The following is a 25334-nucleotide window of genomic DNA, read 5'->3' as shown; positions in this document are numbered from 1 at the left end:
CTACTATAATGGAAGCTTTGACACTCAATTGCTGCGTAGAGCTACACCACATCTAAATTTAAGTGCCTTAAGCTTAAACTGATCCTGCCTTTAAAGCCCAAAAGGTTTTATTGACAATCACCACAGGCCTTTCTCCCCAGTTTTATAGAAATGAAAATATTATTATGAAGATAACGTTCCATGTTTAATTTTATTTTAAAATCCATCAAACATTCATTCAGTGCACAGGACATGTTTCTTCGTTAATTCCATTACTCTGTTCTTTACACAGTCTACTATTTAACAAAACATAGATGAACAACTTAATTTTACATCGTCCTTTAAAAACAAATGCTGCAGCTAAACCTTAAATTATCCTTGATTATTCTTCACTGGCATAGAGGAAAATGCAGTGTTGTGATGATGCTGTTATATACATTATAAATTATTAAACAAATACTACGTTTAAATATGGTCATCCATTTCAGAACAGGTGTTTTGCTTTTTCTCTTCTATGTAATGACTGTAAAGCTCTGAAATTGCATTAGTCTGCTTATTTAACAAATAGCTATAAGCAGTCCTAATTCCACAATTTTTGCTTAAGGAAATATCTGACTGAATATTAGCGGGAAATTTGTGTGTAAGTAAATAAACCAAAAATTAAAATAGAATTTCTTTTCTACTACTCATGGAGAAAACATTGTTTATACCAAATACTTGACTATCCTATAGAGTTTACTAGTTATTAGTCCAGTGATGATGTAACTCCAGAAATGTATGTCCATCTTGACCTAAAGAAACATAAATTCTGTAACATCTGTATTTATTTATGTGTTTTACAATGTAATAACATGGTTTTCCACTGTAATAGAGCTCTGTATTTTAAAGACAACATGTAGGAAGGGTACAGGTCTTATCTGACACAGTGAAAGGAATATCTCTAAGTCAGGAACAACATTGCACTTCCCCACTTCTTGCTGAAACTGGAAGATGTGTTCACATGCCTTTATACTTGTCTATCTGCTTCTAATACAGTTTCATAATAAGTCATACAATTAAAAACAAATAGGACATCATTCAATGGCAACACTCCTTTGTGGAACAGTACAATGGAGAATATTCTTTTTCTTTTTTTTTACATATTAATGTCTACTTTGAAGACCATTTAGCCTGTATTTTACAATACAGAAGAGGCTTTTTATTTCTGATCCATTCAAAGACTGAAAAGCAGACCAGTTTTCCACTTTCTGTGAACAGTGCTCACATCTATGCATTTTATGTATTGAATAGGATAGAGTTTATTTTATGTATTGAATAGGATATGAAATATTCATACTCTTAAATTTTTGTTTCTGTGCCTTGCTTTCGCAGACTAAAACTGGTATTGCATTGTCATATGATGAAGTATCCGAAAATGCTTATGATATCCGACTGAAGCTTACAAAAGAGGTATTAACAATTCAAAAACAAGATGTCATCTGTGTTAGTGGAAGTGATCACAGTGCAAATGTAAGTGCTTCTATATCTCTGTGCTTTCGACTGTGCACTTTAATGTCTTCTGCAGAGATCAGTTTATGGCAGTGGAGTGCAAGAGATTTTATTGGGTAATAGAAATACATATAATGATCAGTTGTTGGGTTTTTTGTGCATACTTACATTCTTGCATATAAAAACTTTGTTTGGCCAGTGCTATGTGTCCTTTATTCTGACATATGCAACCTTAACAGGAGAGAAAATGTCTATAAATACTGAGATTACAGCATTCTTCCACCAAATATTATTAGGCCATTCAATGAAAAAAGAAAAGAAATAAGTGTTTCCCATTGAAAGCATTTTAAGAGTAAACTAATACACCAGAGTTTTCTTCATTTGTGTATCAAGTATTGACAGGATGTCTGTTCAAGGGCAAAGAGCTGGCTGAGAGAACACTTGACAAACACTTATTTCACTTTAATTCTCTTTCAGGCACAGATGGGCCTTAATCAGTGCCAGCATGTGTGTGGTGCTTTTTTTTCCCCAAAATTCAGTTACACTCCTTTTTCAAAAGATATGGTGCCCCTAAGCTGTAGAGGAATCTTCTGTATCACCATTTAACAATGTCACTAGAGAAACTGGTGGCATTGTGCATAAGCAGTACAGCGGTGGTGTCTAGGTTACGGACGTTCCCAAATAGTGTGTTTTATTTCCTCACAGAAACAGTGTTCCTCTTAAAACTAAGTGTAGGCATCCCAGATTTTACTGAGTAAAATAAGTTTCATAAACTGTGCTGGTGTTTTCTAGAGTGAACAATTCATGGCAGCCTCCTCAGAGAGGACCAAGGGGGAGCCTTTCTGTCTGCTTGCTGTATTGCATGTGTCATGTAAACAAAAAATCTGGCAATAGGGGACATCAAGTGAGTTTGTAATACTCTGCTAAGATTTAGAAGCCAAAAAAGTATATAGTGGGTATCCGTATATACATATGTATGTCAGAGAGAGAGAGAGAGTCTGCCTATATAACACAAAATCATTTCATTCCTGCCATGGTAAGTATTTATATAAATTGTTTAATATCAGACAAAAAATAATTTGAAATAGCTTTTATTACTTAGAAGCATTATATACTGGTTTCAAAACTTGTCCATGGAACTCTGTGGAACATGACTTGCTCTTAAAAATGTTCAAAAAGGTTGCATCATTTGGCAACTAGTGGGAGGCCACTCAGTGAAGTGAAAGGCATGTCTGATTCTGGCTGGCTTGCTGAAATAAATATAAGCCTCAGTTGAAAATCGTCAGCTTGAATACACTTTCTACTTCACTGAGAAACATGAAAAACTGCAGCTTTTAATTGCAGACATTGCTGGTAGTTGTGTGCATATTGTGGTTGCAAGAGTCATAGTAAAATACGTGACTGCAATATATAGTATCTGTGCATATAAGTATACGATTGCTCTGGACTCAATAGTATTTACATGCCTTGTGTATAAACCTTCATAGAAAAAGAATTGAAGTTCTGTCCTATCTAGTCCCAGATTACTTCTTGCCTGAATCAGCACAGGCTGGCTGCATCTGAGAAAATGTGTATTAAATCTGTATACGTATTGAACATCACTCAAGAAAAAAACCCAAACACCACCACCCAAAAAAAAAAAAACCAAAAAACCACCACCCCAAAAACTAAACCCCTCCCCCCCATCAAAGCCCAAACTAAAGCAGTACAAAAAAACACCCCAAACAACCCAGCAGGTCTGCCTCTTCCTTTTAATACCAAGATTTGGGTTGATTTGGTTTTGATGCATTTTACTCCTACATTTTTTCAGTACCCTGTCGTGGTTTCAGCCCAGCCGGTAACAAAGGACCACACGGCCGCTCGCTCACTCCTCCCGCCCCCCTCCGGTGGGATGGGGGGAAGACGGAGGAGAGGAAAAAACAAACCTGGAACCTCGAGGGTTGAGATAAAGGCAGTTTACTGGAACAACACAAAGAAATTGCAACAACAACAACGGTACTAATGAAAAAGTATACAAAAAGAGGTGATGCACAGTGCAACTGCTCACCACCCAGGACCCGACGCTCTGCCACTTCCCCCACCGAAAAGAAGAGCCCACCCCCCGGCCCGCTCCCCCTTTATATACTGAGCATGATGTCACATGGTATGGAATAGCTCCTTGGCCAGTTCAGGTCAGTTGCCCTGGCTATGCCCCCCACCTCCCAAGTTCCTGTAAAAACAAATTAACTCTATCCCAGCTGAACCCAGGACATTATCCACCCCTTATTCTATACCATCTACATCATGCCCAGATCTTACATTTTCCAATCGACCACTACCACTTCCTTGTCTTATATATATAAGTATATGGACTTGCGTCCGTCCCCGTCGCCCCCCCGCACACACACACACACACGCAAATGGTATTCCTTTAGCGTATGGGCTATCCCTCTAATGTGTCCATTGATTTTATTTAGTCCATGACTTTGGGGCTCCATCTGTTGTAACAGTTCTTCAGGATAAGAGAGATGGTGTGAGATGGTGGGTTGTTGTATGCTGCCTCTGGAACTTGTGGCTAGTACATTTGGTGCAACTCACGCCCTTAGTCTGCAGGTCGAAGATGTTGATCTTGAGGAAATTGCTGGGTGTCAGTTCAAGTTCTGTCGCTGTTGTACTTGGCTTAGTTTCAAAGTCCATCCCGCAGTCATTTGGGTAATTCTTACAGTAATACCCTTGATATGGCATATAGACACTATAGATACAATGACATGCATTGGCAGGGTATTTAGCAGTTAGGTATCATACAGCCCAATTCACTGGCTATTCTCTCCCAAAATCAAATCTCCCTGAGGTACACATCGAACTTCCCCATCCTTCTGCATCACCCACCAGGTGTACCCAGGTCCCTGAGCAAAAACAACCCCTTGAATGGGTTTGCCTCTGCTTGAGGGAGGACTAACCCAGACTGTCTTTCCTAACATACTCCTCATGCGCACTACAGGGACTTTATCGCCTTCTACAGTATGTGGAAGTCTTGGTTGGGCGGGGCCAGCCCGATTGGCGGATCCTCTAGTATTAACTAACCAGGTGGCTTTTGTTAAATGTGTATCCCAATGTTTGAAAGTCCCACCCCCCATCGCTCTCAATGTAGTTTTCAGCAGTCCGTTGTATCATTCGATTTTTCCGGAGACCGGTGCGTGATAAGGGATGTGATATACCCACTCAATGCCGTGTTCTTTGGCCCAGGTGTCTACGAGGTTGTTTCGGAAGTGAGTCCCGTTGTCCGACTCGATTCTTTCTGGGGTGCCGTGTTGCCATAAAATTTTCTCTTCAAGGCCCAGGATAGTGTTCTGGGCAGTGGCATGGGACACAGGGTATGTTTCCAGCCATCCAGTGGTTGCTTCCACCATTGTAAGCACATGGCACTTGCCTTGGCGTGTTCGTGGGAGCGTGATATAGTCAATCTGCCAGGCCTCCCACTGTTTATATTTCAGCCATCGCCCCCCATGTGACAGGGGTTTTTGCCGCTTGGCTTGCTTAATTGCGGCACATGTTTCACATTCGTGGATGACCTGTGCGATAGTGTCCATGGTCAAGTCCACCCCTCAATCTCGAGCCCATCTATATGTTGCATCTCTCCCCTGATGGCCTGAGGTATCGTGGGCCCATCGAGCCATAAATAGCTCACCCCTACGTTGCCAGTCCAGGTCCACCTGAGACACTTCAATCTTGGCGGCCTGATCTGCCTGCTGATTGTTTTGATGTTCTTCAGTGGCCCGACTCTTGGGTACATGAGCATCTACGTGACGTACTTTTACCACTAGCTTCTCTATCCGAACAGCGATATCTTGCCACAGTGCGGCAGCCCAAATGGGTTTACCTCTGCGTTGCCAGTTGCCCTTCTTCCATTGCTGTAGCCACCCCCATAGGGCATTTGCCACCATCCATGAGTCAGTATAGAGATAGAGCACTGGCCACTTTTCTCTTTCAGCAATATCTAATGCTAGCTGGATGGCTTTCACCTCTGCAAACTGACTCGATTCACCTTCTCCTTCAGCAGTTTCTGCAACTAGTCGTGTAGGACTCCATACAGCAGCCTTCCACCTCCGATGTTTTCCCACGATGCAACAGGACCCATCAGTGACCAGGGCATATTGCCTCTCATTTTCTGGCAGTTTATTATACAGCGGGGCCTCTTCAGCCCGTGTCACCTCCTCCTCTGGCAACATTCCAAAGTCTTTGTCTTCTGGCCAGTCCGTGATCACTTCTAAAATTCCTGGGCGACTGGGGTTTCCTATGCGAGCCCGTTGTGTGATCAGTGCAATCCACTTACTCCACGTGGCATCAGTCGCGTGATGTGTAGAGGAGACCCTCCCTTTGAACATCCAGCCCAGCACTGGCAGTCGGGGTGCTAAGAAGAGCTGTGTTTCAGTACCAACCACTTCTGAAGCGGCTCGAACTCCTTCATATGCTGCCAATATCTCTTTTTCAGTTGGAGTATAGCGAGCCTCGGATCCTCGATATCCCCGACTCCAAAACCCCAGGGGTCGGCCTCGGGTCTCTCCAGGTGCTTTCTGCCAAAGGCTCCAGGTAGGGCCATTCTCCCCAGCTGCAGTGTAGAGCACATTTTTAACATCTGGTCCTGTCCGGACTGGCCCAAGAGCTACTGCATGAACAATCTCCCGCTTAATTTGTTCAAAGGCTTGTCGTTGCTCAGGCCCCCATTTAAAATCATTCTTCTTCCGGGTAACTTGGTAGAGAGGACTTACAATTTGACTGTAATTTGGAATATGCATTCTCCAAAAGCCCACAACACCTAAGAAAGCCTGTGTTTCCTTTTTATTAGTCGGTGAGGACATAGCTGCTATTTTGTTGATCACGTCCGCAGGGATCTGACGACGCCCGTCTTGCCATGTTACTCCTAAGAACTGGATCTCCTGTGCAGGTCCCTTGACCTTACTTTCTTTTATGGCAAAGCCAGCCTTCAAAAGGATTTGGATTATTTTCTTCCCTTTCTCAAAAACTTCTTCTGCCGTGCTGCCCCATATGATGATGTCATCAATATATTGCAGGTGCTCTGGAGCTTCACCTTTTTCTAGTGCAGTCTGGATCAGTCCATGGCAAATAGTGGGGCTGTGTTTCCACCCCTGGGGCAGTCGATTCCAGGTGTACTGGACACCCCTCCAAGTGAAAGCAAACTGTGGCCTGCACTCCGCTGCCAAAGGAATGGAGAAAAATGCATTAGCAATGTCAATTGTGGCATACCACTTAGCTGTCTTTGATTCCAGTTCATATTGAAGCTCTAACATATCTGGCACAGCAGCGCTCAGCGGTGGCGTGACTTCATTCAGCCCACGATAATCTACTGTTAGTCTCCAATCCCCATTAGATTTCCGCACGGGCCATATGGGACTATTAAAGGGTGAGTGAGTCTTGCTGATCACTCCTTGGCTCTCCAGTTGGCAAATCAGCTTATGGATGGGGATCAGGGAGTCTCGGTTGGTGCGATATTGCCGCCGGTGCACCGTCGTGGTAGCAATTGGCACCTGTTGTTCTTCAACCTTGAGCAACCCCACAACCGAAGGGTCTTGGGAGAGACCAGGCAGGGTAGACAGCTGTTCAATCTCCTCCGTCTCCAATGCAGCTATACCAAAGGCCCAACGGTACCCTTTTGGGTCCTTGAAATACCCCCTTCTGAGATAATCTATACCAAGGATGCACGGGGCCTCTGGGCCAGTTGCAATGGGGTGTTTATGCCACTCATTCCCGGTTAGACTCATTTCGGCTTCCAATACGGTTAGCTCTTGGGATCCCCCTGTCACACCAGAGATACAGATGGGTTCTGCCCCTTTATAACTTGATGGCATTAGGGTACATTGTGCACCAGTGTCTACTAGAGCCTTATATTCCTGTGGGTCTGACGTGCCAGGCCATCGAATCCACACTGTCCAGTAGACTCGGTTGTCCCTCTCCTCCACCTGGCTGGAGGCAGGGCCCCTCTAATCCTGGTTAGAATATCTGTTACCCACTTTTTGCACATGTGAATCAGAAGTCCCTTCAAGAGGATCAGAAATGAGATCGGCCCATCTACTGCGCCCGGGGGACTGCTCACGGGAAACTGGAGCAGCAGTTTTCCAAGAAGAATCTTCTTTTCTGGTTGCTTTTTCTCGCAACTCCCGTACCCGTGAATCCAAGACTGAGGTAGGTTTTCCATCCCACTTCCTCATGTCCTCTCCATGGTCACGCAGGTAAAACCACAGGTTAGCCCGTCGTGTGTACTTTCTCTCTCCTCTCTCTTGGGCAGAGGAACGCTTACTCCCAATAACTGCAATGCGGGCCTGTACAGGTGAGGAGGAGGACATATCTACTTTGAATTGCTGGAACTCTCGGGACAATTCCTCTACAGCTGAGACACAGGCCCGTAGGGAGGAAGAGAGACTTCCTTCATATTGCCGGAGTTGGACAGCCAATTCATCCACCGTTTGTCCATAGCCTTCTTTCCAGGACATTACTGCCAATGAGTTGGCATAGGTTAGTGGTGCACTTCGTAGAAACTTCCGCCACATCGGTTGTGTGCATTGGACTTCATCTGGATCTGTGGGTGACTGCGCATTTTCTGGATCATTATAAATCACCTCCAGCACGGCTAATTCCCTCAGGTACTGGATACCTCTCTCCATGGTGGTCGACTTGCCTTGGTGACATGTAACTTCATCCCTGAAAGGGTATCTTTCCTTTACACCTAACAGAAGTCGCCTCCAGAGGCTGAGGACTTGTGTTTTTCTCCCAATCGCCTTGTCGATACCCCCTTCTCTAGACAGAGATCCCAACTGCTTGGCTTCCTTACCCTCTAATTCCACACTACTAGCCCCATTATCCCAGCATCGGAGCAGCCAGGTAACAATGTGCTCACCTGGGTGGCGGCTAAAATCTTTTCACATGTCACGCAACTCACTCAGGGATAGAGATCGGGTAATTATTTCAGGTTCTGCCTCTTCCTCCTGTTCTCGCGATGACCCTGGTTCATCTTCATCTCTCACTGAGCGAACTGATTTCTTTGTGTGTTTCTTTTTCTGTACAGGGGCAACTGATACTGGCACAGGTTGGTTCTCTGGTTTAGTGGCAGTATCTGTCACCGGGGTAGGGTTAGCCACGGTGCATGTTGTCGGGGTTGGGGTAGCCACGGTGCATGTTGTCTTGTTTTCCATCTTTTCCCCCTTTTCCCCCTGGGGGTGCTGCATAGTATCAAGCAGGGTTTGGTAGATACCAGCCAGGGCCCAGCACAGTGTAGTGAGTTGTGTGTCTCTGGGATAGCCACAGCATTTTCCTTTCAAAAATTCTATCACTTCATGAGGGTTCTGCAGTTGTTCGGGAGTGAACTTCCAAGTCACTGGAGGTGAGAAGTTCTCTAGATACCTGCCCACATCCTCCCACATGCCGTGCCACCCATAAATATCCAGCTTTGGGACAGATCTCTGGGTGGTACTCTTAAAGAGCCTCTTTGTAGCCCTAGACAAGACCTGAAACATAGTCAGGAGGCATAGCACTAACAGCACACAGGCTTGCGCATCCCAAGGATATTCAAAATTCTCGAAAACTGTTGTAATTAGTTGGAAAGAGAAAAAGGAGGGGAACGGATGGGGGGAAGTATCCCCCCCTAACTTCCCCATGGGTTGGGTGTAATTACCAATAAAATCCGACAGAAGGTGCCCAAAGTCTGGAAATGATATCACTGCCTCATACAGATAACAGCTTAACCTCATGACCAGTGATGTAATCATTTCACAAGTCGACATTGCCCAGTACAGCAAAATGATAATCCCAATCACTCTCCCAGAGATGAGATACGCAACTACAGGCAATACATAAAGCATATAAGAACTTACAAAACGCCACCATGTAAACAGCTGAAGCAACATTGTGACTAACATCTATTTATCTAGTATAAGAAATGCGTATGACAAATTTGTTTCAACACGCTCTGGCCAGATCTGTCGTTATCTCAACCCTTCGTGGCCCCACGTTGGGCGCCAAAAAGGACTGTCGTGGTTTCAGCCCAGCCGGTAACAAAGGACCACGCGGCCGCTCGCTCACTCCTCCCGCCCCCCTCCGGTGGGATGGGGGGAAGACGGAGGAGAGGAAAAAAAACAAACCTGGAACCTCGAGGGTTGAGATAAAGGCAGTTTACTGGAACAACACAAAGAAATTGCAACAACAACAACGGTACTAATGAAAAAGTATACAAAAAGAGGTGATGCACAGTGCAACTGCTCACCACCCAGGACCCGACGCTCCGCCACTTCCCCCACCGAAAAGAAGAGCCCACCCCCCGGCCCGCTCCCCCTTTATATACTGAGCATGATGTCACATGGTATGGAATAGCTCCTTGGCCAGTTCAGGTCAGCTGCCCTGGCTATGCCCCCCACCTCCCAGGTTCCTGTAAAAAAAAAAATTAACTCTATCCCAGCTGAACCCAGGACAGTACCCTAAATAGTATTTTCTGGTGGAAGACAGGACAGGAAGACAAGTTCTGATAATACCTGAGGAGCTGGATTTTGAAAGAAATTCTGGAAAGTAAGAGTCCCTGCAGAGGAGGCAGAACTGGGATATGCAGCCACTGCGTACAAAATAAGCTGATGTTCCTTGGCTGTATTTCATGACCAGTAATGATTACACAGTGGGTAAGCCTGGAGAGGAGTGACTCTTGGGACTGTGTCAGAGACAGTTTTTCCAGGTTATAGAAGTAGTGTTAATTTGTAAAAGTGAGGGAATTTTTAAGTATAATTCAGATGTTAATTTAGGTTTGAGTTGCAAAGTATTATGTGGCTCTAGGTATGAAATCCATTCAGAAGGGATTTCTCCAAGCTCGTACTGTTGATTGATAGCATGGGCAGCCCTGCCAAGCTGACCTTTCCTGGAAAACATTGTTAACGTTATCTCCTTATTTTCCTTAAGTTTTCTCACTGAAGTAACTGAAAACTAAATTTTAAGGCTCCGATCTGTTGTTTTTCCATGTCCCTTGTGAGATCTCCCCAAGATGTCCCTTTCTCAAAGTGTTATCTTCAAACCTCATGGGCTTCTGTTGTCAAACTCTAATGAGGAAAATGGACTAAACTGTGGCTTCATGGCAATATTTGCTTTTTCTATATTATACTTTGAACCAAATAAAAACTTTTGGAACACTAGCATTTAATATAAAGGCCAATTGAGTATAACACAAAGATGAACACTGTCTTTTTTACAGTGTATAAATTGCTAATATATAGGAGCTCAAAAACAGAATTTGAAATCAGGCTGAAATAGGTGGTAGTTCTCTAGCACTATTTTTGGTAATTCTGAAGTTTTACACTTACAGCTACACAAGATAAATTCCAAAGAGATAAATGCTTTACTTTTCAAGTGGTTAAAGAATATAATTTTCATCCCTGTGCTGTATGATTCAAAATATTAGTAGAAAATTGTAACCTGAAGGTCAATTCTATAGCAGTCATAAACAATCACATTGTCTTACTGATTTATTCTCCTTCTTTCTATACTTTTTCTTTCTCAGGTATTCATAGTTAATCTTTATTTTACACATGGCCATTTATCAAACTAGTTCATTTGCAACAAAAAGAGAAAAAACTTCTTTGCCCTCTTTTTGTAGTCACCTCAAACATGTTGGAGGGGAAAAAAATCTTTTGTTTTTAGAGTAACTTTTCTTCTTAGGTGGGATATCTGAATGGAAAAATATTGAAAAAGAAAGTTCTGTGTCTACTTGTGGTAATACTTTGTTCTCCAGCCAGTTTTGTGGGACAGTATTCATGGGATGCATTTGCTTCCAGCCTCCCTTTCACTGACAGGTTCATTGATCCTGAGAAATACTGAGGGCAGGATTTGCAGCTGTGCATAATTAGCTCTGCCAGTCCTGTCCAGTTCTGAGTGCTACAGTGAGGACTGGCAAAGACATCAGTGGTTGCTAGTGCTACTGTTGTGGGTTGGACTTTCAGCAATAGAGATGATTCCCAAGGATAAAAGGCTTTCACTATAAAATATCTTTTACTACCATCATCTAGATCTATTCTTGTTACATATTTTGCCATCCGCCATTCATTTAGGCACTACTTTCAAGCACTGAGAAAGCTTCACCTTTGATGAGAAATTGTAGAGCTGGCTTTTTGTAATTGAATGGCATTCAGCCCATTTCACTAGTTCTTGCTGTCTTGGACTTGGATGTAGAATAATGGGAGAGAAGAGCATGGTTTGTGAAATTCAAGGTGTGTATAGAACAAGTAATGTAAAGACAACTGTTTCTTTTCCTTAGTATTAACATTTTTCACAGTAGATAACATGGCTTTTAAATATCTGTAAAAATCCTTCTGGAAGTGGAACCATTGTGCAAAATAATATTTTCCAGTGTTTCTTAATATACTATTACAATTATAAAAATGATTTTTATATAACTATATACATATATTTTATATTTATATGATTAAACATGCAATCTTTCCACCAAGATGTATTTCTGAACTTCAGACTTGTCAAACCCAAGTGTTCTAAGCAAGTCTTTGTGACTTAGTGTTATGTTTGGGGTGTTCAGATTTGTAGGGAAAAGGAGAATGTATGGGTTCATCGGAATCAGTGCATGCACATAGAAGCCAAGCCCAAAGGTATTGACAGAAATAGTGTATTGAAAATAAATAGACATTTTTCACTATCTTCTAAGTATTTTTAACAGAAGATATCCCCCACAATTAAAAGTTTAACAATATTCACAGAAAGAAATTAATTGTATGACAGACCCGGAGAGATCCATTTTCAGTTAAAGGAGAAACAGGGAGGCATTTATTTTTATACATGCTTCATTAAGGTATGATTTTGCTTTAACTTTTTGTCATTCCACATGCTAAAATTAATTTCTTACATACAGCACCTCACCCTTAACATTCCTTGTTTTTCTTCCATGTATATTGCTATCATCCTTCTCCTGATGTCAGCCCAGTTTTATGCCTCTCCTCTTTTCATAAGCAATTTTTTTTCTCTTACTTTGTATAATATTTCTTTATCTTTTTTTCCCTGCTAATTCCACTTCCAAAGTAAGAAAAAGAACATAAATGCATCTGGCTTTTTATCAAAATCAGTCCTCACAGAGCTGAATTGTCTCTGACTTGGTCAGTGGTCGGGCAAATAGGTTTCTAATGCAGGCTCCTGGCATCTTCATTGGAAGAGGACGCCTCAGAGGCTTATGTGAGTCTAACAGAATTAGAATAACAAAAACCTTTGCATCCTGGGTACCCAACTGTCCAGCTTCACAAGCTGTGTCTTAGCTGGACTTCATCAGAATGAAGCAAGGTAGGTGAATAGGGAAGAAAAATAGAAAGATTAGTTGTTTTGTTGATTCAAAAAATAGAAACAGTGCCCAAAAGTACTGTTTAAATCCCTGATGAGACTGCTATGGCTTTTTCTTTGTAACTCAGATGCTAATAAGGACAGAGAAGAATGTTATTTTAGCAAACCTCTAGGGAACAGATCTGCATTAAAGTCTGAAAGTTAATTTTTTTTTAACCCAAGGAAATTTCTGTCTAGATAACTACTAATATTACTGTTTGCCCAGTGCCTGTTCTGCCATCGCTGGTGTGGTATTTTAGTCCAAAATTATTTTTAAAAAAGCTAATACTTAACATGTGCTGTCTTTTTGGAAACATCAAGTGGGTGATTAAGAAAGACTCTTCCTTTCGAAACTAAGATCACTTGTATGGAGAAAATACATTATTTAACCATTTGTTATTTGTTTTCCATGCTCTGGAAAGCTGACCTAGATATTTAGAAGATAGCTATCAAGTCATTCCTTAGGATCTTTATTGTGAAAGATCATAAGCTTGTGTTGCTGTCACTTTGAGAATAGTTAAAAGTTTTTATCACAAAACAAGTAATAAATATTGAGTATTCATCAGCATGAGAAAAAACTTTTTTTATTAAAGATGAAAAGAGTAAGTAGCTTAAGTAGAAAGGCTAATAAACGTAACAGAACAGAAGAATGCAAAGGACACTCTGGATATCCCTGAAAAACAATCTCTCCCTGAGACATGGGAAGAGTCCAGCTGAGGGTAAGCGCTTATACCAACAGGATAGAAGAAAGGCAGCACAACATCAGTAAACCAGGCATATGGACAAATATAAGTGTCCTTTATTAAAATTTCAATTAAACTATTACACCTGGAGCCATGACAGACTGTCAGGACTGGTAAATTGCAACTGTGTATATTGTGAGAGCTTGCATAGCAGTTTAAAATCTTCAGCTGTTAGGGGCAAAATTCTGACTGTGATGAAAGCATGAGCCTTTCTAGTTACGGTATGTGGGTTATTGATGGGTGCAACCTCTACTGTTCATCTTTGTCTTCACACCAGCCAATGTGTGAAATGTTGTGCAAAGTGAATGCAAATGAAATTACTCAAATGAAGAACAGCTGTGTTCTGGCAGAATTTAGCTATAATTCATTGTTGTAGGATGCCTTTTTAATTTAAAGAAATCAGCTTATTTTTAATGGGGAAAGGAAGAAGTATAATCATATCTTGACACAGGGTCCTATATTTCTTATTAGTAATTCTGGAAATCCGTATTTGTAGATGATCTGCATAGACTTAATCTGTATCATCAGTCTGAGAACAGTCTGAGTCCCAGGTCCTCTCATATCACTTGCCAAAGAGAGCTCCTGTCCCAAATTAAGCATCTTACAACTCGGGGGAGGAGTTCCTGAGCGTTCTTCTGAAGTCATACCGAGACTGAATATGTTTCAGGCACATTTAATATGATCACCACACCCTGGAGAATTAAATACCATGGGGTTTGTCACAGTCATCTTTACCAGAATAGATCATGTAATGATTTAGATTGAAAGGGACCTGTTGACGTCATCTAATTCAACCCACTGCTCAAAGTGGGGATAGGTTCCAAGTTTGGGCAAGTAGCTGAGGGCTATGTCCATTCACATTTAGAATACCTCCAAGGATGGAGATGCTACCAGCTCTCTGGGTAGTCTCCTCTAATGTTTAACCACTTTCACTGTGAAATTATTTCCTGTTGTTATGCTCAATTGGAATTTCCTTTGCTGCAACTTGTAACTGTTGCCTCTCATCCTTTTTCTTTGTGCATCTGTGAGAACAATCTGGTTCTGGGTTTTGTATAATCCTTCTTTAGGTTGGCAGGCTTTGAAAATAAAATGAGTAACTTCATTTTACTCTAAAAAAACCCCAAACCAAACACAACCAAAAAAACCACTCCCCCACCCAAAAAAACCAAACCAAAACAAAAAAACAAAACCCCCAAAAGCTTTTATCTATAGTAATAGAAACAGTTATAAGATAAACTGATAAAAATATGTTATTTTACCATATTTAGTAAGGATTCTCTGCAGCTGTCCCAGATCTTCACTAGCATGTGAAAAGATCTGCTGTCTTTATAGAAAACTCGACAGCGACTGGCATGCCTCAGTCGATTTTTATAGCTGCATTCTTCCTGTTCTTTTGGGAAAAGCTGAGATCATGTGCAATGCAAGAAGTTAAGTTTCAAAACTCTCTTTCACATTCAAAATAATCTTTTGCTTTCTGTCTACCTGTTCCTTATTACAGCTTGCCTTCACTTCATGGAAGTGGAGAATGGGGTATCATGTGATGCCATGGAGACTAATTTGTGTCTTTCCCTCTCTTTCTTGAGGTTTCTTGGCTTAAATTTCCACTGTCTCCACATTTTTTTTTTTCCATTTTCTGAGTTACACTGTCTTTTTAACCAATGCAACTGTTTCTAAGAATATTAAACTCTATTAAAAATGATACAGACTTGGGACAAAAGTTTATACAGGCAGCCTTTGAGCAAAAAGCTTTTCCTGAAAACCAGACATAGAACCAATTATATAGCAAATCCTACTTGTAATAAAGTTCTTTGATTGACACCCACCCCCAACATAGTTTTATGGAAAAGCTGTTAAATTATTTTTCAATGCATTCTTTACCTGTTTACCTAGTTAGTTATAAGATGCTGCTGGTTACATTTCCTGAGATAGCAGTATTAATGACTTGTGGAAATGCAGAGATATGGCACATTCAATCTGACCGAAGTAGCTAACTGTGTGACATTTACATTTTCCTCATGATGCACTGATTTACTAAGATTTGTATATACTCATGATTTTTAATAAAGGCTGTGGGTCATATATAAGTAGTAACAGTAGTGAGTAAGGAAGTGATCAAAACTCAGTGCTTTTTGGCTTCTAGTTAAGTATTCTTTGACCCTGAACTGCCATGTACTGGAAGAAGGAATCTCTGTGTCCCAGTCCTAGGTGATGGCACTGGAGTTCATCTGATGTGCTGTAAGATATGTCGTATGATATCTTTACATACCAGCATAAGGCTATGGGGTTCTAGCCTTACCACATAGATGCCTATATTGTTAGACTCAGTGATTAATCATAATCCAGCACCATCTCTCGTTAGAGTTCTGTGTGCACTCTCTTTCCTCAGTATGGAGTTTCTTCTGAATTCCATCTAGAAATAATTTTGGCAAGAGCAGCCCCTACTGTAGTTTAAAATCCATATTTCTACAAAGAGACTCAGCCAATAGGCGAACTGCAACCTGCAGCCTCTGGGTGGGTGGAAATTCACTGCTGATCACTGAGAATTGAGGGTTGTGTGAGCAGAACTGCAAATCTCTGTATGTGGCAGGATGTTAAATACATGCAGAACAATTTGCTGAGGAGGATCTAGGGCTGGAGAGGTGGAGGGTGTGAGCTGAGAAAATCCTCTTCTTGGGAACTCCCCATCTTGAGGAGAAAAATTCCTGAAAGATTTCACATATCCTTGTTCAACACATCCTCTTTTGTTCTTTTTGGACATGTAGCAACCAGCAGGATGTCTGCATTTCATGATACATTTTACTTTACTACTCACATTCTTACAAGATCTGTTTCTTCAATCATTTTTTTATCTTGTAACTTGCTTGTGGTAGCTTCAAGAGTTGCTGAAGAAAAGAAAGATAAGATATGGCTGGTATGTTAAGTACCTATCTTTATCTTCTTACCCTTTCTGGTATCAGACTGTTTTTTCCCTTGCGTCCATGCAGGACAGGTTGCAGGCTTTTCTTTTAACTCTTCATATTGCATTTTCTTGTTCTGCTGTTTCTTTTCCCCTGCGTGTTTCCCAAGGGCCTGGGTGGCAAGCTCTGCTGTTATTGCCATCAGTCCCTAAGACTGGCCTTTATTTTCGATTGTCAACCTGCCATGTAGTACCTGTAGTAAATTTGACTTCTTACTTTCAACAAGTAAGGAGGCCTACACTTTCCAATAAGTGCCTGATTCAACTGTAGTAGTGGGGAATAAAGTTTATTTATTAATAAAAAAAAAAGTATGCTGAACAACTCTGAAAAGTGCAGCAATGAATGCTTTCTTTGTTCACATCTTCCTGTCTTCCTGTTTAGCCACTTACCTTGCTTAAGGAATAATCTGTTATCTGTTAAGGCAATAGTCTGTTGTGGTTTGAGCGTGGGGACTAGATGGGTGCAGGTACCAAGTCATGTTTGGTCATGGCTACATTTAATGTTGACAAGTCACTCGGCATCCATACCCTGCAGTGGGGGAGATGCCCACCCAGGAGAGAAGCCAGCACAACAGTTCCCCACATGACCTCCCTGCCCCATGGCAGGGGGACGGGGCAGCCCAGGAGGACACTGGTAGAATCATCACAGTGGTCTTACTGATAAGTAGAAGGGAAAAATCAAAGTGTTGGGGATCTTTGTCTTCCAACCTGTTCTAGCTATTTTGAATGGGCTTGTTTCTTAGAACAGTTTCAACAAATATCTGAAGAACATGGACTATTTCAAGTGTTCCAGCATTTTCTACTGTGTGCTTCAGTTTGATGTTTGGAAATAATATATGTATTTATTAATATTTTCATGAAGGCTGGCACAGAAAAGGGAAGTATGGTACATATAGAATCTTTTTCCAAATATATCCATTTGTATCAATGAGTGTGGAGTGCTTCAAGCAGCATGTCCTTCTGAAATCCCTTTAGTACATTGTTCATTAAGATAGATAGATAGATATAATATTTTTTCCTAATGAAAGATCCTTTACCACAAATGCCAGTCCTAGGTGTTAACAACCTGGTAATAATGACATAATGGGTAGGCATTGTCAGGTGGATATAAAATCTCGCTAAAAAACAGTACCAGAAATAAGGACTGTAATTGCCCTCTCATGTTGCCCATTAAGCTCCAATCATGTCACTTCATATGAATGAATACCAAGACATAAAAGACATTTCCAGAGATAAACTTTTCTGTTGAGTCACTGTGTTTTAAAAGAATCTAGAAAGTTTTCTATGTCAAGAGCTATCTCATACCTGATAGACATTTGACCATATAGTTCTCCACGTTACATTTGAAAGTGTCATTTATTTTGAAACTGTTAAAACGATAGGATTTTTTTTTTCAGCTATATCATTCTTTGTAGCTGTTACAAGCAGCATTACACCTTCTGTTACTGAGCAGTCTCTTCTCTATATAGTTGTTGGCATGGTGTTCTTTTGCAGTACACCTCCTGTTACCAAGCAGTCTCTTCTTTATATAGTTGTTTGCATGGTGTTCTTTTGTATGATGTCTGTGTCTTACATGTTTTAAAATTTATATTGTATCTGTTTTTCAATATATTCTTGTCTGGCATCATTCTTGGAGATCTTGAAAGTTTCTGCCTCACTTGTCTTTATTTCAATATTGACGACTGAAACCGTTTAAGGCTCTCCTCCCCCATCTCTATAGTTTCATCTGCTGTTTCAGTCCAGAGCTCTTCTGAATTGGCTTTCCCTGGATTTCTAACACCCTTGGGAAATACACATAAGCAAAAGATACAGGCTGAATTTAAGAATATATTACTTGCATTGCTTTCATCTGTGGACTATGGCTATCAGCATCTTCAGTTGGGGCAAAATCTTTTATGCTTATTCACATCTTTAACAGCTCATTCTGCAGTGCAGTTGTTTGCCCCAGTGCACAGAACATGATATTGTTTTGAAATAAAGCTCCTGTCTCTGAGCTATATGCTTTGACAAGATACAAACCGATTGGTTGTGCTCTGGCTCTCCTGCAAAGTAAATGTTGCTCTACGAGGGTGATAGTGACTGAGAGGAAGACAGATTGATCACACCTAAATATTGATTCTAACCCAGAATTTAAATTCTATACTTCCACTGTTGCAGCTATGCGAATTTCGTCCCTAAAAATTGCTTTTGAGTTTGTACCTAGCTAGTGGCTCAGTGGCTCTAAATCTTAGGATTTCACAAAGAGCAGGCTGCTTTCTTAAATGCAGTTTGGTTGTCTTTGAACAAATGCAAGCTTGTTCAGCAACACCTATATGCTCCAGTGTTTTCATGGTTCGGAACAAGACAAAAGCTTTACTCAGACATGTGCTATTAGGCAATATGAATTTTCCTTAATACTTAAAGCATTATAAAAGTGAAAATTTTAGTGGCTTTCTCAGGTTTACAATTTACCATTCAAAGAGAAAATAAATTTCCAAAATACATATTCTTCCACCATAGACTAAGTCCAAAAGCGACAGCCAGGCTACTTGCTCAAAGAACTGCTTGACATAAAAGCAGATCAAACCGCCTGTCAAACACTTAGCGGGTAAATCTGCCTTCTCTTTTCATTGCTGGTACGTTTGACACTGGTCAACACATTTGTTTCTCAGAACTTAGATACTAGAGAATGTCATGGCCAAATTGTTACCCCAATTCTTAAACATAGCGGTGGGCATTACAGACCCAGTATCACTTTGAGAAACAGATAATAAAATCCTTGAAAACTTGCAACAATAAAAGGTCTCAGAAAGATAGGAATATTTCATGTTGGTATCCTGGCCAATTACAGTTTTAATAACTACATTCTGTCTATTCAAATGTGTCCTGAAGTTTCATGCTAGGCACTCATTCTTCCTCTAATCTCCTAGAAACAGAAAACAAAACAAAACAGGCCTGGTATGGGGGGAACATAATTACTTCTGCTTTGTAGCACAACTGGAATGAGTGATCATTATAGTATACACATCAAGTACTTTGGAAGCCTTCAGAATGAAGAGTTTTAATAAACTGTAGATGCTATTAAAATATATCATTAGCAAAAGAAAATGCTAGTTAAAAGGCAAAAAAAAATATTAATTTCAGCTTTCCTGTTCAGATTGATAATTAGTAACACTTTCAAAAGAGTTTTCCTTGCCTATAATGAAATAAAATTATACAGCCATCATACTGTCAGGTGTGCCTCTGTATTTTTTTTAAGACTGATACAGATGTTTGGCTCACTTTAGCCTCCAAGAATAAATAAATTAACCTGAAAAGAAAATTATATCTAGCCTGCAGGCAACTAAAAAGTGAAATATGTTGTTTGTAAGTTTGACTGAGACATAAACACAGGGTTTTCAGCTGCATATGTGCATGACATTATTGTTAATGTCACAAAAAGATAGTGTTTTTTTCCCACAAATATTGCATTTCAATTTTGGCAAGAAGTTCTGGAGTAGAATTTTCTTTCATAGTTGCTTGCAAAGCTAGTGTGGGTTTCTGTCCAAATGTGGTAGTCATAAAATATTGTCATTACATGAGAAGTTCAGAACTGAGTCAGACCTAAAATCTGCTGTGCCCACCATCCTTTTTCCAACAGCAGTCATTCATGTTTCAGTAGAAAAGCCAAACAGGGCAAGAATATGTGGTGCTTCTCTTACCACTTTCCCTCCCCCAGGTTATTCAGTGCCTTCCTGAGCAAAATGCAGTTTCTGTATTAGCTCTTAACAGATTTATTTTTGCTGTAGTTGTCTGATATCCCCTTGAACACATGTAGAATTTCAACATTCAGAATTTTTTTCTCACCAGACTCTGGAATCTACTATCCATTGCACAAAGAATCACCTCTTTTTGATTGTTCTGATCCTAGTTCCTAATAGTATCATTTGATGCCTCCTAGTTTTTGTACTGGAAAGGGCTGTAAAAACTGATCCCATTCACTGTCTTCTGTGCAACTTTTACTGTACTGTAAAAGCTTCCTGATTCCTAGTCTGTCTTGTTTCCTGGAGAAAGAGTTATAGCCTATTCTGTTATTCCTTGTACAGGAGAGGGTTTGTGCTTCCATCATCCTTATTGTTCTTTTCTGAACCTTTTCTAGCAGTTTCAGGTACGAAGGGACCAAAATGGTATACAGTTTCCAAGGTGGGGTGAGCTTTGGATTTCTTCAGGGATATAATGACATTCTTCGCTTGTCTCAGTTCTTTTGCTAAGGCTTCGAAAAATTTGATTTGTGTTTTTGACCACTACTGAACACTGCACTGATGCTGTCATGGAACCATCTACTTTAACCCAAGGTCTTACTCCTTAATAGAAATGACTGATTTAGAATCAATCCTAATTCCTTATATAAATAATGTACATGGTAAAAATAATCTCTCACAAGCTTTGATCTGCTATCGTATTTCGTCTGCTATTTTGTTGCCCAGTTAATATTTTGTAAGATGTTCTGCAAATATTTTCACTTTGCTTATGCTTCCTGGCTCAGTAAGCAGCAAAGGTAATCTCATTGCTCAACCTTTTTTTTTTTTTTTTTTTTACTTCTTCATGAGTATTTTAAATAATGCAGGTTGCAATATAGGCAACAGTAGAACTTCACTAGTGACCTTTTCCATTGAGAGATTATGCATTTAATCCATCCCCTTGTTTTCTATCTATTTTCTAATTTTAATTAGTAATATATCTGTGCAAGGCTCTTCCCTCATGGTTCCTATGTTCCCCTAACTCACCTTTAAAAAATACACTATCTCTTCCAAGATAGATAAGTTCATCTAAGTATCTGCCAATTCTGTTCTTTGTTATAGTTTCTCTCACTGTCTATAGATTTTGGTTTTTTTTCCCCTATAGTTCTAATTTGTTTAGTGCAGGTGTTAAGTTTCCTAAGCCTTAACTGGAACCTTTTATGAAAAAATGGGATTTTATTTTCAGTGTTGTAGTCTTCATGTATCAAGGCTTTATTGAGGAGTATCAGTCCAGTACTCCTGCTTTGTTTCATCCATGTGTTCCTTTAAGACTAGGGTGAATGCTATCTGACCCTGGTGATTTGCTACTGTTATTTAGTCAATTTGCTTCTAAAGTGGTTTCAGATTCAGACAGATCCATACATCCTTTGTGCTAGTTGGAGGAATGTCTCTAGTTTCTTTCACACTAATGAAAAGTGTTCATTTATCTTCTCTTCAGTAACCTCATTTACTCTGAGTATGCCTTTTATATCTTGATCATAAATCGACCCTGTGGTTTCTTTGGCAGACCTCCTGCTCCTGATAGATTTTGAGATTTATTATTAGTTTTTATTCTTGTTGGCAGTTTTGGGAACTCTTTCCAGTTGCTGCCTAATTTTGTTTTTCAATTTTATTTGCTTATGTTCCTTTTTCTTGTCTTCATATGAATATGATGTCCATCACTCTTTACCTGTAATAATCTCCCTTAACCTCCTCTTTAGCCATGCAGTTTTCCTTTTAATTAAGCCCTTCTAATAAGTGGCATTCATTGGGTCTGTGCTTCCAGTGTGGTACCCTTAAGTACTCTTCACACTGCCTATACAGTTTTAATTTTCTTAGCTGCCCCCTTTATTTTTCCTTTAACAAGCTTCCTCGCTTTTGCATAGTTCCCTTATTGGGGTCACAGTTGTGTAAATGTTGAATGTAAAGTACATAGCAGTTGCCATTACACAGTAGCTTTTCAGCTGTAAAAAATTTAACTAGATCCTGCATGCTATACTCAAGACTAGGGCAAATACTCAGTCTAATCTTGTGAGTTCCATGAAGCAGTGACTGATAGAGACCTGCTTTTTATTGACTGCATTATATCGTTATGTCCATCTGTCCAATCTAACGGAGGTTAAGTGAAGTCTGTTACCACCTGTTACATTTCTCATTCCCGTTGACTCTTTGCATATCTGAGTCACTGTTATCATCCTAGTTGAGTAGTCACTAGAAAAGACTCTTACTATATTTAGCCTGCAATTTGTTGTTTTACTTGTTGAGGTAGTTGCCTTATTAGTTGTATTTGAGTCTTAAGTTCAGTGTAGCACAAGGCATTTACTCTGCTGCTTATTTAGCCTATTTTACCTTTCTTACATACTTTGTATCCCAGTATTAGATTTTTTTCTACCTCTCCAGAGTGTTTATACCTCTGTTTAGTTCAGGTTTAGTGCAATTTTGGGTTTGTTCCTGGCACTCTGTTTTACATTTCCTATTTGTACTACTCCCTCCCTAGCCTGTCCTTCGCTTCAGGATATAGAATATCTGTTTATATCCATAATAGAAGCATCATCCATAATTATAGTGTTTTCTGTACCTGTCAACTTTTCTGTCATTTAAAACTCTAGTTGTGGCCTTCCTGAATTTGACGTACCAGCAGCTTTGGTTCCTTCACACTTCAGATGAAGTCTGTGCCTCCTGTACAGGCTCCCTTTGTTTCAAAAATACCCCCAATTTCTGATGAACCTAAATCCATCTCCCATGAGTCATCTCTTTAGGAAGGGATTAAAACCTTGCCTGTTTCCCCAGCCTGAAAGAGACTATTGGGAAGAGTTCTGGAGAATCTTAGTCTGGAAGTCCAGGTCTCTAGCTTCCTTTCTTCCTGCCTAATTTTCATACCTAGGACTTATTTCCTGTATGTCCCTACATTTTTGGTACAAATGCAGACCAAACCTGCCTGGTGCTTGTTGGGCTAAGCAGGATTCCTGTGAGACGTGCCACCTTGCACTTGTTTGGTCAAACATTTTGGAGTCTTCTCCCTGGAGTCGTAATGTATCTGTCTATTTGCTTGATGGTCATCTACCAACATTACAGCTGTCTGGGATCTCTGCTTTAAGAAGGACATTTGCGTATCAAGAAAGTACATTGACATTGTCCATTATGAGAACTACTAAGGGAATTACTTCCCACATCACCAACCTGTTACATCCTGCCAGAAGATGTGATTTGTGGATTCCGCCTGAAAATCTTCTCAATGAGCCGGGTATGTATCCCCTTTTCCTCTGGGGAAGGTACTCCTATCTTTGATACTAACAGAGTAAACTGGATAACTCTTATCTTCCATAATTCTGCCTTCTTTTCTTCTATGAGAAAAGATGGAAAGACAGTCCTTTGAAGGTGGTTTCTGTGTTCAAAAGATTTGTAGCTTTCTGTTGAGCTTTTCTCAGCTAACACATTCTCTGGACAGCCAGACATCTGCTTCTGTCATTGCCTTTGCCTCCTTGCTTTACACCTGTGGCTGGGCATCGGCATTATTACAGATTTCTGTTCCCTATAGATCACTTTATGAAAATTTCAGGTTAATTTCAGTGTACGTGCCTGGAATCAAATATTTGCTGGAAACTTTATTCTGTCACCTCTATAAAGTCACCTCTATTTTAGACTGCATTTGAAACATACTGTATGTGCACACAGTTCTGTTTTCACAGAGGTTTTCTTCACCATGCTGAAACCTGTTAGGTATTTAATCCACATTTGTGTAGAAGATTAGGTTCTAATATGAAAGATTCTTGATAACATATCATCAGTTAGGCTTGTCCTTCCACCTCTGCACAGCTGACAGCTTGAAGGAAAAAGCAGAGGCAGACAGACAGCATTACCAGTAAAGTAGTCCACATTCAGAAATTGTGTTACGAGTAGTCACTTGAGTGCACAACCAGAAAATCCTGGTTAGCAGATAAGGTTGTTAGCTGGATTTGCTTTCATGAAACCTGAGTTTGGCTAGACTCATGATTATAAGAATATTTTTGTACCGGTGTTAGTGTATTTATTACATAGTTTATAAAATGATTTATTATTGTGATGCTGTTAGAATTGTATCTATAGTGCCAGCTGTAGAAGCATCATCGTTTAGAGTATATTAAGACAAATTTTTTTAATGTTCTTTGGACCAAGGACTTTGTCTCACTCTGTGACAGCTGTCAGAATGTTACATGCTTTTCTATCAGAATTTAAATGAAATCTAATACTGAGGTGTCTGGTTTTTTACATGTATGTTTTTGTTGTACATGACTACTAATGCTACCAGTACTTGTAGGGATAATTAGAAATCTGTGCTTGTAGTTAATGTATATTAGTGGCCTTTTTCTTTCTGTTTATTTATTGTGGAATCCATCATACACAGGTCTATGTGACTTAATCTCTACTAGAAAATAAAACACAGCCGTAGCACACATTCAACATCGGCACACAATTGCCTATACTCTATGTGAGTGTGCTCCCTGGCTACATTTTGATGCCGTGCCAAATTGTCTATACTGGGAGTTGGTGTACGCTCTGTCTCCGTTTTGGCCAGTGTAAGTTACAAGTCTCTTACTGCCTCAGATCAAATCAGGAGATGGCATGGGTCATGTAGTGTCCCAGTTAGGCAGTTTGGATGGTAGTCAAAACATTTTCAAGGAAAGGAAATTTAGTAGTGTGGACGGGAGTTTTACTGTGTTGCTTTGCTGGAGAAAATCCTCTGGCCTGCTTTATTTTAGCATGGGCATAGCTTGTGAGACTGAAATTGTAAGACAAATAGTCCATTCTTTGGTTTGAAAGAGAAGTGAAAAATACCTTCCTGAATTTTGAGTTACGAGATGGGGAATAATGAAAGCAAAGAAGGGTCCTGAGAAGAGAACGGGACCACAACAGGGTAAGTTAGAGGGGACAGAGAGAAGAGATCAAATAAAAGAGAATAATTACTGTTTAGCACATTTCCCTACAAAACCTGAAACTGAATTCAGTAGTGTCTTGCTTTCAGCAGGTGTCTAATGTTGAATCTCCTCTAAATTACCCACAGATTTTTATATTTTTTGGCTCTAGCAGTGAGCATCTATATTATGA

General features: G+C 40.2%; 1 protein-coding gene across 2 annotated transcripts in view; it reads left to right on the top strand.

The window, feature by feature from the left end:
- Positions 1-25334, top strand: part of SNTG2 (syntrophin gamma 2) — a 312891-nt gene that overhangs the window by 132974 nt on the left and 154583 nt on the right. For both annotated transcript variants that reach the window (XM_069805899.1, XM_069805898.1), the window contains exon 2: positions 1351-1488. In XM_069805899.1, the coding sequence (XP_069662000.1) occupies positions 1451-1488 (38 nt within the window). In that variant the 5' untranslated portion in view covers positions 1351-1450. The remainder of the gene's footprint in view (positions 1-1350; positions 1489-25334) is intronic.

This window comes from Haliaeetus albicilla, chromosome 18 (assembly GCF_947461875.1).
Source record: "Haliaeetus albicilla chromosome 18, bHalAlb1.1, whole genome shotgun sequence".
NCBI lineage: Eukaryota > Metazoa > Chordata > Aves > Accipitriformes > Accipitridae > Haliaeetus > Haliaeetus albicilla.
This window is presented reverse-complemented; position numbering and strand designations above follow the sequence as displayed.